General features: G+C 35.4%; 1 protein-coding gene across 5 annotated transcripts in view; it reads left to right on the top strand.

The window, feature by feature from the left end:
* The window catches only part of DIAPH2 (diaphanous related formin 2), a 908,418-nt gene that overhangs the window by 47,928 nt on the left and 842,097 nt on the right, over positions 1–18,393 (top strand). For 3 of the 5 annotated variants that reach the window (XM_054470847.2, XM_054470849.2, XM_054470848.2), the window contains exons 2-3: positions 3,308–3,340; positions 6,137–6,313. In XM_054470847.2, the coding sequence (XP_054326822.1) occupies positions 3,308–3,340; positions 6,137–6,313 (210 nt within the window). The remainder of the gene's footprint in view (positions 1–3,307; positions 3,341–6,136; positions 6,314–18,393) is intronic. The other 2 variants (XM_054470850.2, XM_054470851.2) reach the window with 1 other exon arrangement.

Genomic DNA, 18,393 nt, shown 5'->3' on the forward strand with positions numbered 1-18,393 from the left:
TTATATTTATGAAAGCAGATTTTTACATGAGGGAAATCTGAGAAAATATTCATATTAAATGTATGTGATTATACAGGATATCCACTCTAGTTGAATGAAATTTACAACTCAATAAATCAGGAGTGGGGTGTTTTTCTTTATGTTTCTCTATCACAGGTAATTAGGATAATTTTTTTTACATAAATATAATTTCCTATGTGCCTTGGGGTACTCTATCATTCTTGTAGATGCCTGTTAGGAAAAAAAAAAATTCTTTAAGAATAAAACAAAACACAGTCCTTCTCCAGTATTATTTTTGACCAGGGGTCCACATTTGGTTTATTAACAACTAAACTTTGAATTCAAGGGCAGCTCTAGAATTAGAAATGTATATAGCAAAATGGACATTCCAAATCAAAGGGAACAGTAGGGGCACAAACTGGACATCATGGGAGTATGCATTGGGAAGAGGATTTTAATTTTTGTTTTCTGTAGAATAGGGGTCATAAGAGAAGAAGTAGAAGATAGCCTAGGGCTGAATCATACAGGGCTTTGAATTCCATATTACGGTTATTCATCTTTATTCTATAGGTCATCAGGAGGCATTGAATATTTATGAACAGGAGGGAGTATGATAGTCATTCATACTCTTTATTGAGCCTCAATGTGCCAAACACTGCTTTAGGCATTAGGGTTACATCCCTAAACCAGATGGGCAAAAATCCCTGTCCTTGTGGAGCTTATATTTTTTGTTGGAAAAACAGACCAAGATGATGATAATTAAGTAAATTATAGACTATGTTAGAACGTGCTAAATCTTGTTCAGGAGTGCCAGGAATGTGTGGAGGGAGGCAGATGTTTCCATTTGAAATAGGATGGCCAGGGTAGGCCTCACTGAGCAAAACCTTGAAAGCAGGATGAGGGAGTAAGCCATATGGACCATGGAAAAAGAGCATTCCAGGCAGAGAGAAGAGCCAGTGCATGTGGCTTATTGCCTCATTGGGGAGCCGTGAGGTGGTCAGTGTGACTGGAGCTGGGGGAATGAAGGGAGAATAGTAGGAGATGAGGTCAGAGGGATATGGAGAGTGTATAGATCAGTAGGGCCTTGTAGGTCATTGTAATGACTTTGACTTGCACTAGGAGGCAAAATAGCCCTTGGAAAGTGTTGAGCCAAGGAGTGACATGATGTGACTTCAGTTTTCACGGTATCACTTTGTCAGCTGTGTTCAAAATTAACTGTAGGAGAGCAAAGGTGGAAGCAAGGAGATAGATTAGGAAGTCACTACAGAAATGTAGTTAAGAGCTTATGGTGGCTTGAACCACATCTTTGCAGATGGCAGAATGATTATCATGGGACTGGATAGCTGCTTGGCTATTGGAAATGAAGGAGAGGAAGGAGAACATGATTTGGAAATCTTAAACCTAGACAAGTGGAATGCAGGCGGAGCCACTAACAAATGTTACCCTCTTGTTTGTAAAATGAGAGGCTTTGACTAGATTATCTTGAATTCTATCTAACTCGAATAGTTTCTACCTCTATACTCTGTGGTTTACTATAGACAAAAAGTATGTTAATTCCAAAGAAGAGTACTAAGGGGAAGAGAAGACTTCAGTCTCATCCCATAGGACCAAGTGAAAATATTGCTAGCAATGCTTTTTTTCTTGTGTCTGTCTCCCATGATTAAACTGTCAACATGTATTCAATTGAGATACAGATTTGAAACATTTTAGACATATGTGTACCTTAATTTAGATAATTTGACTAAAGCAAAAAGTATTTTCCTTTCATTTACATTCTTGCTTTGGAGATATAGATGGGTTTCCAGCCTGGAGTTTATAACCCCAAAAGATGGGAAGAGAAGGAAAGCAGTAATTGCATGAAGAACTGTATAATCTGTCTCAAAAACCCATGTGGACAAGCACACATAGGGATGGTAGCAGAGTTAGTTCAGGTACTTTTGATACTTTATCATTTTCCCTCTGATTTGGTATTGCAGGAAATCATGAAATTGGCCATTGTATTTAAAACAGTTTTCTATAACCCACTAGAAAAATTAAGGAGAAAATACCTGGTAGAGAGAGTTGCAGGGTGAATTCATCCTTCTTAAAGTGGTTTCAGTTCTGATATAAATAATTCCCACTTTTTTCCTAGGCAGTAAAGATTGATTGGGGTTTGTATCAGCAGGATGTGATGAAGACATGGTATAGAGATTAGAAGTTTAGATCCCTGAGGGAATAAGTGGATTAAAAGTAGAAAAAAAAAGAGTTATACGTAGAATAGTATATTTGCCCCAGCTGATCTGGGGAGGATGGTCTTTAACAGCATTGGATTGGTGGTATTTGAAGACAATTTTCTGAGATCCAAGCAATTTTCATTTACTTAAAACTCATAATGGAATCCTCCCCACTGTGAGAAGACCCTATTTTTTTTAGTGTGCATGACCAAGTTGATATACATTATTCAGCTTCTGTTGTAAGAAATAAATGTTTAGGATCTGGCAGAACATTAAATTCAATTTCTAACAGACAATTTTAAAAAATCTGGTTCTTTCCTAATCACACCCCTAATTGGCACTTCAATGTATTTATAATAAAAACTATATTTCATGCTCATCATACATTATTGTAAGGTCTTGAACTATCCCGTGAATCATGGAACATAACTACATTATTGGGTATTGTTTTAGTATTGCTGTACTCAAATTCTTCAAATAATGTTGCTCATATATGTTCAATTTTATGTTCAAATAAGTTCAATTTTATTTAGAATATTTTAAAAATATTTCTAATTTATTTATAAGGATAGTTTTTAAAAAATAAGTTCAATTTTATTTAGCATATTTATAAAAGTGTCCTTTAAATATCCATCAGGAGTAACACAGTTCTTAGGCCAAGCTGTTTCATTATATTTCATTCTTGTTAAATGTGACATTTTTCCTATTGTACGTGGTGTTGTTTTTTAAATTTAGGTATCTTAACTTGAGGATTCATTTCCAAACTTATATATAACATGCCAGGGCTTATGATTTTGTTGTATCTTTTCTCACATTTCAGCACTGTGGTAGTGACGTCTGATGTAGATCTGATTTGGGACCTTGGGATCCATATTTAAAAACAAATATATACACCTTTGCCAAACCTTCATTTTTAATCATTAAAAAGATTTTTTTCTCTAAAGATTGTATTGTTTATATGTTTGAACTTTGTGATTCTTTTTGACTGTTTACAGTTAATAAAAATGAAAATTATTAAATTATTTTATTGTTTGATCTATGAGTTTCTCTTATCTGATTGGTTTTTTTTGTTTGTTTCTTTTTGGTTTTAATAGAACATTCAAATAAAAACTTTGGCAGATGATGTGGTAAGGTGGTCTTAGCATGTTATTACATTACTTATGCATGTTGCCTTTTTATTAAAATGGGTGGACATAAAAGCATTGATATATGTAAGATACAAAATGTCTGGATATTTACAAAGTATAGTAGAATGGAATAATTGTCAATTCAGTGACTTCCTTTTCGAATATTAACATAAACAATTATATGAGATCCCAACAGAATTTTCATATCATCCTGATATTTACCTTAACCAAATGTTTTTTAAAATCTCCTTGTGAATCTAGACTCTGGAAAACACAGATGCTTCCTTTTTTGATGGCCAAATAAATTGTGAATATATTAAACATTAATATTGGAGGAAATTAATTTCCATTAGAAAGGAAATTAAGTTCACTGCTAGTCAGATGTGTGCTACTAAATTTAAAAACCAGTATTTTAAAGCTGAATTTGTCATAGTATATCTTTTTAAAAGTTATGGGCTCAAAATTTAAATATACCCTTTTATAGCTAAACTATAAAAAATGGTATTTTAAGCATTGTCAGTTTTTTTTTCCTATGTGAAGTTACCTATTTACAAATAATTTAAAGTAGTGATAGTGCTCAAAGGAGATGAAGGTATGTGGCTTAACTACATTTTCTTTTTGAGACAGAGTCTCGCCCTGTCGCCCAGGCTGGAGTGCAGTGGCGCAATCTCGGCTCACTGCAACCTCGGCTCACTGCAACCTCCACTTCCCTGGTTCAAGCAATTCCCCTGCCTCACCCTCCCAAGTAGCTGGGATTATAGGTGCCCACCACCGTGCCCGGCCAAATTTTGTATTTTTAGTAGAGACGGGGTTTCACCGTCTTAGCCAGACTGGTCTCAAACTTTTCCTGGTGATCCACCCACCTCAGCTTCCCAAAGTGCTGGGATTACAGGCGTGAGCCACCACACCCAGCCAACTACATTTTCTTACCAAGGTATAGCTGAAATCAAAAGCTAATTTTCTAGATAAACTGAAAGACACAGTGGAAGATCAAATATATATGTTACTAATGCTACTCAGTAAAAAGGCTAGTACTGGAAAAGTAAATATTAAGTGATATGAAGGGAAAGGAGAAGAGATATGTTGATTTAATGGTCAGTTGCATATTTAAATGCTTTCATGTCCACCATATTTTTAGTGAAATTTGACTATTGGATATATCCTCAGCTTATTTTGGATTACTTAACTTTTTTCTTGAGTTGTTTGAAGATATACTATATAACTAAACCAACTTAATTTCCCTCAAAATGTTAAAAGAGAATGTGAAAATATAGTTCAGGATATTAGAAGAAATGAATCTTAAGTTAATGTGAAGACTGGGATAGGAACCAGGGGCTGGTGGATTTAGGAAAGTCACCTTCTCTGTGAAATGAGGGGATTGGTTTAGATTATTTTTCAAGTTTCTTCTCAGCTCTAAAATACTATGATTTATATAATGTCTTTGTCAGCAACCATGTACTCAAATTACTTTTGTAATCCTAAATAAGCTGCTTCAAACTGCTCATATTTCTTTCAAAGTGTACTTTTTGGTTTTAAAAAAGTGTTCTTTGAATTTAAAATAAAAGTTATGCTCATTAATGAGGAGTTCACATAATTTTACATAAGCTATGGTAATAACTTCTGTGATGCTCTTTGTATTGTTGAAGTAATTATATAAAGATTCTGGTTACATGGCGGTGAAGATACACTGTCCTGATATTTAACATATCTGCTTGTTTAATGTGAGCTTGATGGTATGCATGTGCTTCCTAACAGAAACCATAATAAAACTGAGTTGCATTCAGTTTTATGCACATTACTAACTTTTGAGGTCCCATGTTTTGTGGTTTAAAATAGAATATCCTATTTACATGCAACTGAAGTCATTAACTCACTTTATGTGAAATAGCAAGCTAATTATTAGAGATTTTACATGGAATCAATGGTTTGAAGTCAATATCCATAAAATAGTAAGTTTTTCTTAATAATATTTGTATGAATAAGAAATTTCTGTTTGTTACATTTCCAGTAAATGGAAAAGCTGATGTTTTTATCTTTGTTTTGTTTCCTCATTGGTCTAACATTTTAGGGAAGAAAACGCTGGGGGAAAATAATAATAGTAACAACAATAATAAATAGCAGCTAAGTGCAATAAACATATTAACTTATTTAAATTTCACAATAACCCTATGGTGTAAGTAATATCATTATCCCTATTTCAGAGATGAGGAAACAGAGAGAGACCAAGTAACTTGCACAAGGTTACTCAGCTAGTAAATGGCAGAGCTTGGACTGAAACCCAAGTAATCTGTCTTGAGTCCATGTTCTTAACCATTCTCCTGCTACACTGACAAATTATTCATATATACTTGTCACAATTTTTGCAACTTTGAAGGAGAAAAACATTACCATAATTTTCTCTTAGAATTGGATATCAGTAGCTCTTTTTTAGTTTCTTTCTCTTTTTTCATAGTTCTAAAGTTGCCACCAAAGACACATTCTCCCAGAAACAACCAACAGGACTTTGATCCGAGACTTTTTTTTTCACTTATTTACTGTGCAAAACAGAAATGAAAAGGGACTAAGTTTTACTTTTGAAGAATACTTTTCACCCCCAGAATTCTGAGGCTGAAGAGCTACTTCAAGGTTTCAAAATAGTACAATCTCTAACTGGAGCTTGCTGCTTAAAATAGTATTTTGTCAAAAGACAATAATGATATGTATTATACTAAGTGCCGTTTTGATGTTTCAATTCTTCATGTTAGTAGTTCTTGATCTTTTTCTCAGGGCTTTTTATTTATTTATTTTTGTTTGCAGCGTGACCGAATTACAAGTTTTAGAAAATCTACTGTCAAAAAAGAAAAACCTCTTATTCAACATCCTATTGATTCTCAAGTCGCGATGAGTGAGTTTCCTGCAGCTCAGCCATTATATGATGAACGATCTTTGAATTTGTCAGAAAAGGAAGTATTGGATCTCTTTGAAAAAATGATGGTAAGTTATACCCCTAATTTTGATGTAATTTTAAAATGTGTGTGCCTAGAATAGCACTGAGTTTTAAGGAGGTGTGTTTGTATGGGCAGTGTTTATATATCACATAAAGAAGAGACCAGAAACTTGATATAACAAAACTATTTGCAAAAGTATCCTTTTTTTTTCTTTTTTCTTGGTAAAAAATGTCCTTACCTGTCTATCTCTTCCACTGTGAGCTCCGAAAAGTAGAGGCAGTTTTATTTATCTTTGTTTTCTACTATTTAGTAGTCTCTAGGACATGGAGTCAATTTTTCAATTAACTGATTTGTGTGTCTGTTTCTACAAAGCAAAAGAGGCCTAGGTCCTCTGCTGAAAACAGCACAAGGTCTCTTGTTGGATATATGAAATAGACTCAGGAGGGTAGAGAGTAATAGTAGAAGGGACAGAGAAATTAATTCATCCAACTTTGTTCTATTAGCAACATTCACACAACCTACATTTTCTAGCATGTTTCCTGTGTTTTATAGCTTGTGGCCTAAATCATTGCCTATATTAGATAATGAATACCATATTTTGAGTATTCAGAAGTTTATAGCAGGAGAGGGGAGAGATGAGGAATTAAACCATATTACATTGTTAATTTGACCAGAGAAGAACTAGAGATCTTGATTGGTGATTCATTCATTCAAAATTATATCCTACATATTACTGTACTTTTTTTTTGGTTGTCTATTTATCTGTAGTTGTCCACAGGAGTTTCAAAGGTCGCCTTACACCAAAATAAAAGGTTAAGAATCAATGAAATCTAGACCCTACTGTGCCCACTGTGGAACATCTTGTCATCACCTCTCCTGCTACCCTCAAGATTATTTCTCTCCTGCACCTAGAAGAGTTAGTAGGCCTTTAATAAATATTAGTTGGTAGCTGTTGAATGAATCCAAACAAAATTTCCCTTTAAAATTTTCCTTGACTATTCCTTCCATCTAGCCACAACTGGCATTTTGGGTATTCCCCTGAAACAAGTCCTGATACTTTTACCCTTTTTCACTCTTCTTCCTGCTTCTGTGGTGCACCCTTTTTCCTGCTGCTCCTTTCATGCTATCTTCTTTAAACCATCTTTCAACAACCTTTTCTCTTTTGAAGTCTGTTATTGCTGACCTTCCTTGATGATAGCACCTGGCTATACTTTTGTCCTTTACCCTTGCTACTCATTTTGGTGATTTCAACTATTACGCTAATAGCCTTCAATACATTTTTTGCTCTTAGTTCCTTGTTTTCTAAACTCTGACTTTTGCATTTATATATTTACCTAATTATAGGTATGACTATACCTTGGACTGTGTCATCCTTTAGAATAATTCCACCTCTAAGAGCTTTAACTCTAAAATTTTCCTTAGAAGCTAAACAATTTACTCTACCTTTCCAAGACCCTTAATTTTATAGAGCATGTATTGTGTAGTGGTTAAAAAGTTGGACTTTGGGGTCATTCAGAATGTTTGTAGCATTTCTTTCCTTTATCAAATAAGCTCTGTTGTGTCTTTAATTGCTAGTATTTTCTGATTACCTAGATACCCCTCAGTTTATCACCCTGGTGTCCTTAATCACTGAAAACAATGATGACAGCAACAAGCACAGAAACATTCCTTGATACTATTAACACTTTTTATCTTTTTAAATCTTTCTTCTCTTTAGATAAAAATTATACTCATTGCTTTAAGCTGCTGACAATTTGGTTACTACCTTTTGCAGTATTGAAATAGTTCTCCGAGTTCATCAGTGGCATTGCTGTATTCAGTTTTTCTACACTCAGCATTACAGGGCTATCTTCCCTTCATTGATTATCTCATTCACTTCTAATTTCTTGCCAAATCCCATTGGTTTTGCTTTTGTAATAACTGTTACATTTGTGTCCTCAGGTGTCCTCCAGCCGTTCTTGCCCTACTTTAGATGATAACCTTCTGTAGTTGTTTCTCGTGGCTATTAAAATAGCCTCCCAACTGGTTTTCCTCCCATCCTCCAGGTTTTGCCTATTCCAATCCAGTATTGCCCTATGATTTGGACAGAGTTCTTTTCTGAAGCCCCAGGTGGGCCTTTATGTTTTCAGAGAATCAGTTTATATGTCCCTACTCCGTTCCCTCAACTATGCCCCTAGATGCCTTTCACACCTTTACTTTTCTGCTCCAACCTCAGAGCTCTTCCCCATCTTTATTCTCTGCTGATGACCTTGCTGCTTAATTTACGAGTAAATTGAAGCATTCAAAAGAGAACTTCCACAGGTTCCCCCCACCACATTTACCTTTTAGTATCTGCATTCATGTATGTCTTCCTACCTATCACCATAGATGAAATTTTCATGTCCGCATTCTTCTACTTGTGTATAAATTTTCATTCCTTTCACCTACTCACAGATATTGCTCCAATAATTTTTTCTTCTCTCTCCTACCATTCTGAGCAGCATATAAACATGTGGTCCCATTTTTCAAAAACCTTCTTTTGACCATTTCTCTATTGCTAGCTATCACTCCATTTATTTACTCTCCTTGGAAGCAAAGCATCTCACAATATAATTTTATTCATATGCACTGCTTCCAGTTTTAATCCTCTCACTTTCTCTTCTAAACTCACTCCAACCAGGTTTCCATCCCACCATTCTATCAAAACTGGTCTTATCAATGTCACCAGATATCTTCATGCTGCCAAATCCCATGGTCAATTCTCAGTTCTCATCTTAATTTTTTTTTTTTTTGAGACAGGAACTCACTCTTTCCCCCAGGCTGGAGTGCAGTGGTATGATTATGGCTCACTGCAGCCTCAGTCTCCTGGGCTCAGGTGATCCTCCCACCCTAGCCTCCCAAGTAACTGGGACCACAGGCATGCAGTGCACCACCATACCCAGCTAATCATTTTGTATTTTTTGGTAGAGACAAGGTCTTGCCACATTGTCCAGGCTGGTCTTGGACTCCTGAGCTCATGTGATCTGCCTGCCTTGGCCTCCCAAAGTGCTGGGATTACAGGCATGAGCCACGAGCCACCATGCCCAGTCTCTCATCTTAATTGACCTATCAGAAGCATTCTGTGCAGTTGATTATTCTCTCCAACTTGAAACACTTTTTTTTTTGTCTCCTCAACATTCATCTTGTTTTCCTCCTACCTCTTAGGCCACTCCTTTTCAGTCTTCTTTGCTCATTCTTCTTTATGTCCTGAACCTCTAAATCAAATTTACATTCAACTTAGTCCTCACATTTGAACTCCAGACTCATATATTAAACTTCATAACCAACATCTTTCCTTGGATGCACAATAGATCTCTCAAAATAACACAACCAAAACTGAACGGCTAATATTCCCCTCCAAACCTGCTCCTACAAAAGTCTTCCCTTTCTCAGTTGACGGTATCTCCATCCATCCACCTAGGCCAAAAACTTTGGATTTGTCCTTCACTACCCTTTTCTCACATTTTACAGTCAAACCATTAGAAAATCTCATTAGCTTTTCCTTCAAAGTAAGGCACTTTCAACAGCTGACCATTTCTTACCCACCTCCACTGATACCACACTAGTTGAAGTCTCAGCTGGAATACTATAATAATGGTAGGATTATTAGGATTACCACAACCCCTAATTGATCTTCCTGCTTTCACTCATGAGCCTCTATTCTTAGCACAGAAAGATTATTCATTTAAAATATGAACATCATGTTACTTGGCTCCTCAAATCTCTACCATGGTTCTCATGTCACTCACTGAATAAAAGCCGATGTACTTGCAGTAGCTTATAAGATCCTATATGTTTTGACACCCACCACACCTTACCTTTTTGATATCTTCCTCTACTATTCTCTTTCCGCTAGCTCACAGCTTCAGTTGCACTCATGCCTTTTATTTTATTGTAGCTCTAAGGAACAATGATTCCTGTTAGTTTTTCTTTCCTTTTTTTTTTTTTTGAGATGGAGTCTCACTCTGTCATCCAGGCTGGAGTGTAGTGGCGTGATCTTGGCTCACTGCAACCTCTGCCTCCCAGGTTCAAACGATTCTTGTGCCTCAGCTTCCCAAGTAGCTGGGATTACAGGTGCATGCCACCACGCCTGGCTTATGTTTGTATTTTTAGTAGAGACGGGGTTTCACCATGGCCAAGCTGGTCTTGAACTCCTGACCTCTGGTGATCCGCCTGCCTTGGCCTCCCAAAGTGTTGGGATTACAGGCATGAGCAACTGTGCCCAGCCGATTCCTGTTAGTTTTTAATTTTTAAATTTATGTACAAGATTTACAGTGTTTTTAAACTTTGTACATTTCTATTTTGTGGTTTGAATATCATAATGTTTCATCAGAAAATTACTATTTCCTCTTTAAATATGATTTAAAAAAAACGATTTGCTTGTTGGATTCATAAATGTGATTTAAAGAACTGTACAACTTTGTGCCACATTTTCTCAAATGGGAATTTTTTCTTCCATGGGAATTTTGAAATAGGATATGAAGAAAATATGTTTTTCAGGTACTATCATATTGTGTTATAATTTTATCTGATGGATCTCTTTTGTTATGTGACCCACATAATCATTATAGACTTGTATATGCAGATATTAAAATCCTGTTTATATCTAGTAGTGGGATTGCTGGATCATATGGTAGTTCTATTTTTAATTTTTAAAGGAACCTTCATACTATTTATCATAGTGGCTGTACTAATTTACATTTTTACCAACAGTGTATACAAGTCCCCTTTTCTCCACGTCCTGGTCAACAGTTGTTATCTTTTGTCTTCAGTAATAGCCATTCTAAAAGATGTGAAGTCATATCTCATTGGTGTCTTAATTTGCATTATGTTAAGTGAAATAGGCTAGGCATAGAAAGACAAATAGCACATGATCTCATTCCTATGTGAAATCTAAAAATGTTGATTTCATAGAAGTCGAGAGTAGAATGGTGGTTACCAGGGGCTAGGGTAATTGGGCAGTGGGGAGAGGGGTAGGTTGAGGAGATAGTAGTCAAAGGATACAAAATTTCAGTTAGATAGAGGGAATAACTTCAAGAGATCCATTATACAACATGGTGACTATTGTATTTTTGAAAAATGCTAAGAGTAGATGTAAAGTGTTCTCACCACAAAAATCACAACCATGTGAGGTAATGCACATATTAATTAGCTAGATTTAGTCATTCCACAATGAGTATATACTTCAAAACATCGTGCTGTACATGCTAAATGCATACAATTTTATCTGTCAATTAAAAAAACTTATTTATAAATGGACATATATTATTTTTAAATAACAGTATAATATAATAGGATATCAGAGAAATATAGTTTGATTAAAAGTAACAACCAAAAGTTAAACTGAAAACTTTAAAGATTATATCTCTACTTTGAGAGAAGTCTACTTATACCCTGAATATTACGTATTTTCTATATTAGTTTGGCGGTAATAACCTTACAGTGAACAAATTATTTTATGAATAACTATAGTTTTCATCTACTGTATACTTATGCCTAAGGCATGAAACTAAAAGATTTAAATGTATTATTTCAATTGATCCTTATGACAGTGCCACAAAGTAGGTAAGGTTGTTATACCCCATTTTCAGATGAGGAAAGTGAAGCTTAGAGAGAGGCAAGAAAATTGGTTCATTAACTTGACTAAGCTAGTAAGTAGCTGAGCTGAAACTTAAATTTAGGTACATAAAAATCTAAAACATTGACATTTTTGTAACATCTGCCTTTAATAATGCTTCATTTAAGCTAAATATAAAATTAGTACATTTTCCTTGCACACATAGTGAGGAGAAGTAGAAGGCAAATCAGAGGTACATTAGAGTGGTGGGTAAAGCCAGCCTGGGATGGATTAGTTCCTACTGATAATGGAACATTGTCTGTAATTGCTTTTTACAGAGCATCAATTGAGAAGAATGAGTCCAAAAATCTAGCAATGGAAAACTGTTAAAAATGTCATTATCACAGTTGATTGGGAGAAAGCACTTAAGTCATTCTGTTTCTAAGACACGGAAGTAGACTTCCAGATATGAAATTTCCGTTTTTTAATTTCACTCTTTGTGGGTGTCTTTCCTTGTACAAATAATGTAAAAGGTGTTCTCGTCGTATTTGATGGCTCTTATGACAATCTTCCTTCTTCTGGGTCTTTTGATGGTACCTTTATTGTGCTGTTTCTCTTGATTGGCTTTTCTAGACTTTAGAGAACTACAAAGGTTTAGACCATTTGGTTTCAATACTACATATGTATTTTAGGATAACATACTTTGAGGTGTAAAGCTTTTTTTTTTTTTTTTTTGAGATGGAGTTTTGCTCTTGTTGCCCAGGCTGGAGTGCAATGGCGCGATCTTGGTTCATTGCAACCTCCACCTCCTGGGTTCAAGCGATTCTCCTGTCTCAGCCTCCTGAGTAGGTGGGATTACAGGCACGCACCACCATGCCTGGCTAATTTTGGATTTTTATTAAAGACGGGGTTTCTCCATGTTGGTCAGGCTGATCTTGAACTCCTGACCTCAGGTGATCTGCCCGCCTCAGCCTCCCAAAGTGCTGGGATTACAGGCGTGAGCCACCGCGCCCGGCCAAAACGTTTTAAATAATTGCAGCAAATAGCACGACATTATGCACAGTAATAATATATGAGACGCTTGACAAGAAATAAATTACCTTATAATTTACTATTTAGAATTTCTGGGTAATGATGTATTGGTGAAACTTTTGGTTAAAAACTTCACAAAAGATAATATTCAAATATAATCCTTTCTTACTCTGAAAATTGAAACTCTTGTTATACCTGAGGATCATATCTATCAACAGCAGTTCTCATTGGATAGGCTTATAGATATAGATAATTGAGCTAAATCTAAAATTACTGCAGGATATGTTTTTTCTAAAAAAAGGTAGCTCTTTTTACTTAATTACTAATAGATCATTTCACAAATCACTTGATTCTTCATAGCTAAGAAAAATTGTGAAATGAGTCCAGTTAACTGAAAGATCTGAGTAGTCTGGTTTTACTAGTGTATCAGTAGACTACTAATGTCTCATTGACTCTGACATCTATTCTGTGCATTGGTGCATCACTTTTCATGTTGTGCTTATTCAATGATGCAATTTTTAAGGGACTTTCTAAGTAACGGTATCAATGGCTATTGCTGGCAAGTTTGAAGTTCCAAATTTGAAATAAATATTTATTTATTTTTTTGTTTAGAGACAGGACCTTGCTCTGTTGCCCAGGTTGTATCACGGGTCACAGCAGCGTCAAACTCCTTGGCTCAAGCCCTCCTCCAACTTCTGCCTCCCAAGTATCTGGGACTACAGGCATGTGCCAAATAAACGCGATTTTTTTGTTTATTTTTTGTGGAGATGAGGTTTTGCCATGTTGCCCAAGCTGGTCTCGAACTCCTAGGCTCAAGACATCCTCCTGCCTTGGCCTCCAAAGTGCTGGGATTATAGGCATGAGCCACGGCACCTGGCTTTGAAATTTCTTGATGATGGTTTATTTTATAGAATATAAGCTCTTTATTAAGAGAGTGTCTTTCATAGTTTGTAAAAGTGAATTTTGTATTTAGAGTATGGTTACCAACTACTAATTGAAAATTGAGAAGTGGTTCTTTTACTAAAATTTTCAAGAATTAAAACCACTGCTTTTATAAGATTGTTAAAATTACCTGCATGGGGTAAATCACACTTGCTCTTTAAGATTCTTGTCTCCCTCCCATACCCAGAGTCATGTTTTCAAATCTTCCACAAGTGGGTAAAGGTAGTAGGATGAAAACAATATTCCTTCCATGTTATTATTATTGGTAACTTTTTTTTCTTTTTTTGTTTTTTCGAGATGGAGTCTCGCTGTGTCCATTAGGCTGTAGTGCAGTGGTGTGATCATGGCTCACTGTGGCCTTGACCTTCTGGGATCACACAGTCCTCCCACCTCAGCATCCTGAGTAGCTGAGACTGTATGCATGTGCCACCATGCCTGCTTAATTGTTTTGTAGAGATGTGGGTCTTGCTATTTTGCCCAGGCTGATCTCGAACTCCTGGGCTCAAGCAGTCCTCCTGACTTGGCCTCTCAAAGTGCTGGGGGTTACATTGTACCCAGCCTATATTTAGTGACTTTTAAAGATGACTGAACTAAAGCGGTTCATATTCGTAACTCTTCTCATATTGATCAGAAGCATTTTGTATTGCCTCTAATTAGGATTGGATGAAATATCTCCTCAATTCCACTTTAAATGTAAGGAAATTAATAATGCTGTAATTGAGTAACTCTTCAACATTTTAAGTTGTCATAACCTTTGAGCTTACTGAGAATAACTGAGCTGGTTTTTGTACGTTGAGTATACTGCTTAGGGACTGTTAAATGCTTAATAGTGTTTTCATCTAGACTGAATTATGCAATTAGAGTTCTTTTGGGGGACAGGGGTGTTGGGAGAGGGGAGATTTTCATTTTAAGATTAAAAAAGTAAACCCATAGAAATTTCTTGGGAGTTCAAGTTGGATTTGATTTCTATTAGCAGCACAAGGAACTCCCAAGTGGAGGTTCAGGTTGCATTGGCAACATACAGATACGTCAATAAGGACTGTGTTCTAATATAGGTAATTAAATAGTTTGTCTTATACAAAAGATGAGGCTAGTAATGATTTATGATTAACCCCTAGCCATATTTCATTTCAACCTAATTTGTTAAAGGTAATGTTTAATATATGATTATACGTGCAAATTTGATGTTTTACACTCTTTTCTATTCAGCAATTTATATTAATATACTTTGCATTTTTGTCATAATTTAATGATAGTAGTTATATGCAATAAATACTAAATTATTCCATCTGCTAGAACTCTCATAAGTAATCCCAAACCTTTTAATTTTTGTTCTCTCACTTTTCCCTTTCGTTAATTTAGAGAGAATAGTTGTGTTTGAACACCAGGTGTTGTACATTAACCCAAGCATCCTTGTTCTCCACTGACTGCTATTATGGGTTTCTTTCTCACCCAACCCTAGTCTTTTAGAAGTTAGTTAGCTTGGATGAATCTTTTTGTGCCCTCAGAATAAGTAATTTTAATTAATAGTTTAAGGTAGCACAAAATAAATTATTGGTAAACTAGGTCTTAAAATCTATAATAAGCCATGGAAATAGTTGTCAGAAATGATTAGAATCTCAGAAATTGTCTAGACAGCATAATATCCATAGGTTATATTTACATTTTCAATATCCTTACTCCATATCATTAGACGGAGATAATGCCAGAAGCTTTTCTAGACAACATTTTTTATTTTCTTATAAAACTCCTATGACGAGCTTATAGAAGAGGAGCAAAACTTACCCAGTAAACAGATCTAAAAGGTAACTAAATCTGGGTCAATTTTTAATTTTATTGCCGAGCATGATTTTTTAAAAACTTGGCTCTGTTCTTGGTTTGTACAGAGAAATGCTTTCAAAAATATTTCTTCTGTTTTGAAGGATTCTACTAGTATTTATTTGCATGAGTGTATTTAAGCAACTATTTATTGATATGTGCAATGTGCCAGGTAGGATGCTATATGTTGGAAGTATAAAGATGAATGCAACACCTCCCTTACCCTCCGAGAGCTCAGCGTTTACTCGGGGAGAAAAGTACATAAATTATTTCCATAGCACTAGGATAGCTGTGAATAGGCTACTGTGGGAACTTAGCCCTGTGCAGGGGCTCAGGATGGAAGCAGAGAACACCACCTAAATACACTGTGAAACCCAGTGTTACTTCTGAATTATCCGTCTTTATTTTTTGGCATAAATGTTCTCAAAATTTGAACAGTTTAGTTCGTCAAAGTCCCATGCCTTCCATATGCCCAATACTGTTTTAAGGTCTGAGAAGAGAGCAGTGAACAACTTAAAGAAAATCCCTACCATCAAGGAGCTTATGTTCTGGCAAGGGTGATATACTGGAGCATAAGCTGGAGTTATAAAAGAAAAAGAAAAGACAGATTTCTGTGTCATGGTGAAGTTTATTTGACAACTCTCTACTGAATGCCAGATACTTTGTTAGGTACAGCAGACATAAAGATGTCAAAGGTACTAACCCTGCCACAAGGTTTTTTTTTGTATATCCTGCTAACTAAGAATGGTTTTGTATTTTTAAATTGTTACCCAAAAAAGGCTGTTTCAGGGCACATGAAAGTTATATAAATTTCAGTGTCCACAAATAAAGTTTTGTTGAATGTATCCATGCCCATTTGTTTATGTGTTGTCTATAGCTCCTTTGTGCTACAGTAGATTTGAGTAGTTGAGATAAAGATTATATGGTCAGAAAACCTAAAATATTTACTGTCTGGCAATTTACAGAAAAAGTTTGCCAACCTCTGGACTAGTCCAAGAGTCTCTAAACCTTTTATTTCCTACCCCATCAGAAAAAAAAAAAAAAATATATATATATATATATATATGTTTGAGTAAGTAGCCCTAATATATTTTAAACATTATATACATGCATGTATGTACTGATATTAATATGTACATTATAAAATATACACAGTAAAAATGAGAAAAACATGAACAAGATTTTAAAATGATTTAAAATTAGTTTATTTCTTAATCATACAAGTCTTTGCTGTCATGATTAATAACTTTTTAGTGAGAACAGTGTCACTATGTCATTTTTTTATGTCTTGCTTAAAAATAGGCAGTAATTAGAAAGTTTAGCTCCAAGTTCATTTTATTTTGATATTTGGTTTAATTTCTCTCATAATTGAAACATAAATCTGACAAAGATTTGTAGGTCCAAATGGAACAAGTGCACCATTAGCAACTTACTAAATTGTAGTATTAACTTTTATCAGACCAATCCATGAATCAAGCAAAGGTTTCCTGCTGAACCGTGACTAATAAATTCCTGTCTTACTTGATGACAGCCAGTTATTCTTGCAACTAATCTGGAGTGTTGCATTTTTATATTTCTAAATAAATGGGTTTAAATTGGACTTTAATAAATGGGTCTTCAACAAGTGCCATTGGGAAGATGGGCTCTTTCCATTTTTTCTTCTACATTATTAATGTGTAGACCCTCATCCTCATGTTTGTGTACTCATGCCTGTTCCAGACAGTACATCTAACACCAGGAAGAAAGAGGAAGTAATTCAAGCAAGGGTGAAGGGGACTGACTTGGAAGTTGAGTCTGTTGGGACTGACTTGGAAGCTGGGTCTGTCTGTGTGGCTTTTCCAGTAAAGTAGGTTTGAAAAGGAGTTACTTTCTTACTAATTGTTAAAATGTCAAGGAATTTCTTTTCTTTTTATAAATGAAAAATGCCTAACTCATGCTATATTTCAAGTTTTTTTTTTTTTGAGATGGAAACTCACTCTGTCACCCAGGCTGGAGTGCAGCTGCGCGATCTCTGCTCACTGCATCCTTTGCCTCCTGGGTTCAAGTGATTCTCTTGCCTCAGCCTTCTGAGTAGCTGGGATTACAGGTGCCCACCACCACTCCTGGCTAATTTTTGTATTTTTAGTAGAGATGGGGTTTTGCCATGTCGGCCAGGCTGGTCTCGAACTCCTGACCTCAGGTGATCTGCCCGCCTTGGCCTCCCAAAGTGCTGGGATTACAGGCATGACACTGTGCCTGGCTAATTTAGACAGTTTTAAAATACTTTATCTTGAAATAACCAGAAATATCTCTGGTTTTCATGTTAACTTCCTATTTCATTTCAAAATATTGTAAATATTTTATTGTATTTGAAATATCTTGCTTTTATTTAAAGAAGAACAATCTTCTTGACTCTATGTGGTATTCTGTATACTTCAGTTTCAACTTCTTGCATTGGCCTTGAATTTTATGTGTGGGTTTACCTGACTCAGGAATCCTTCCCTCACAGTTTTTCTACAAAACCTCTTTTTATTAAATAAATCATTTATTTTGGTTATGTGTTTTCTCTGTTAAATTGTTCTATTGGTGACTCAAAGAAAAGTAGTTTATATATGTCATTATAGAAACAATCTGGGAGATACTATAAGGTGAGATGTTTTTAAAAAGGCTATATTTTTATCCAACTGTATAGTAAACCTCCTACACTAATTGCTTAAATACTTGCTTTAGCAAATTTTCAGTAATGATCTATATGTGTCTTCTGATACGTCAATATTTGC

The sequence above is a fragment of the Pongo pygmaeus genome, chromosome X (genome assembly GCF_028885625.2).
Source record: "Pongo pygmaeus isolate AG05252 chromosome X, NHGRI_mPonPyg2-v2.0_pri, whole genome shotgun sequence".
Taxonomy (NCBI): domain Eukaryota; kingdom Metazoa; phylum Chordata; class Mammalia; order Primates; family Hominidae; genus Pongo; species Pongo pygmaeus.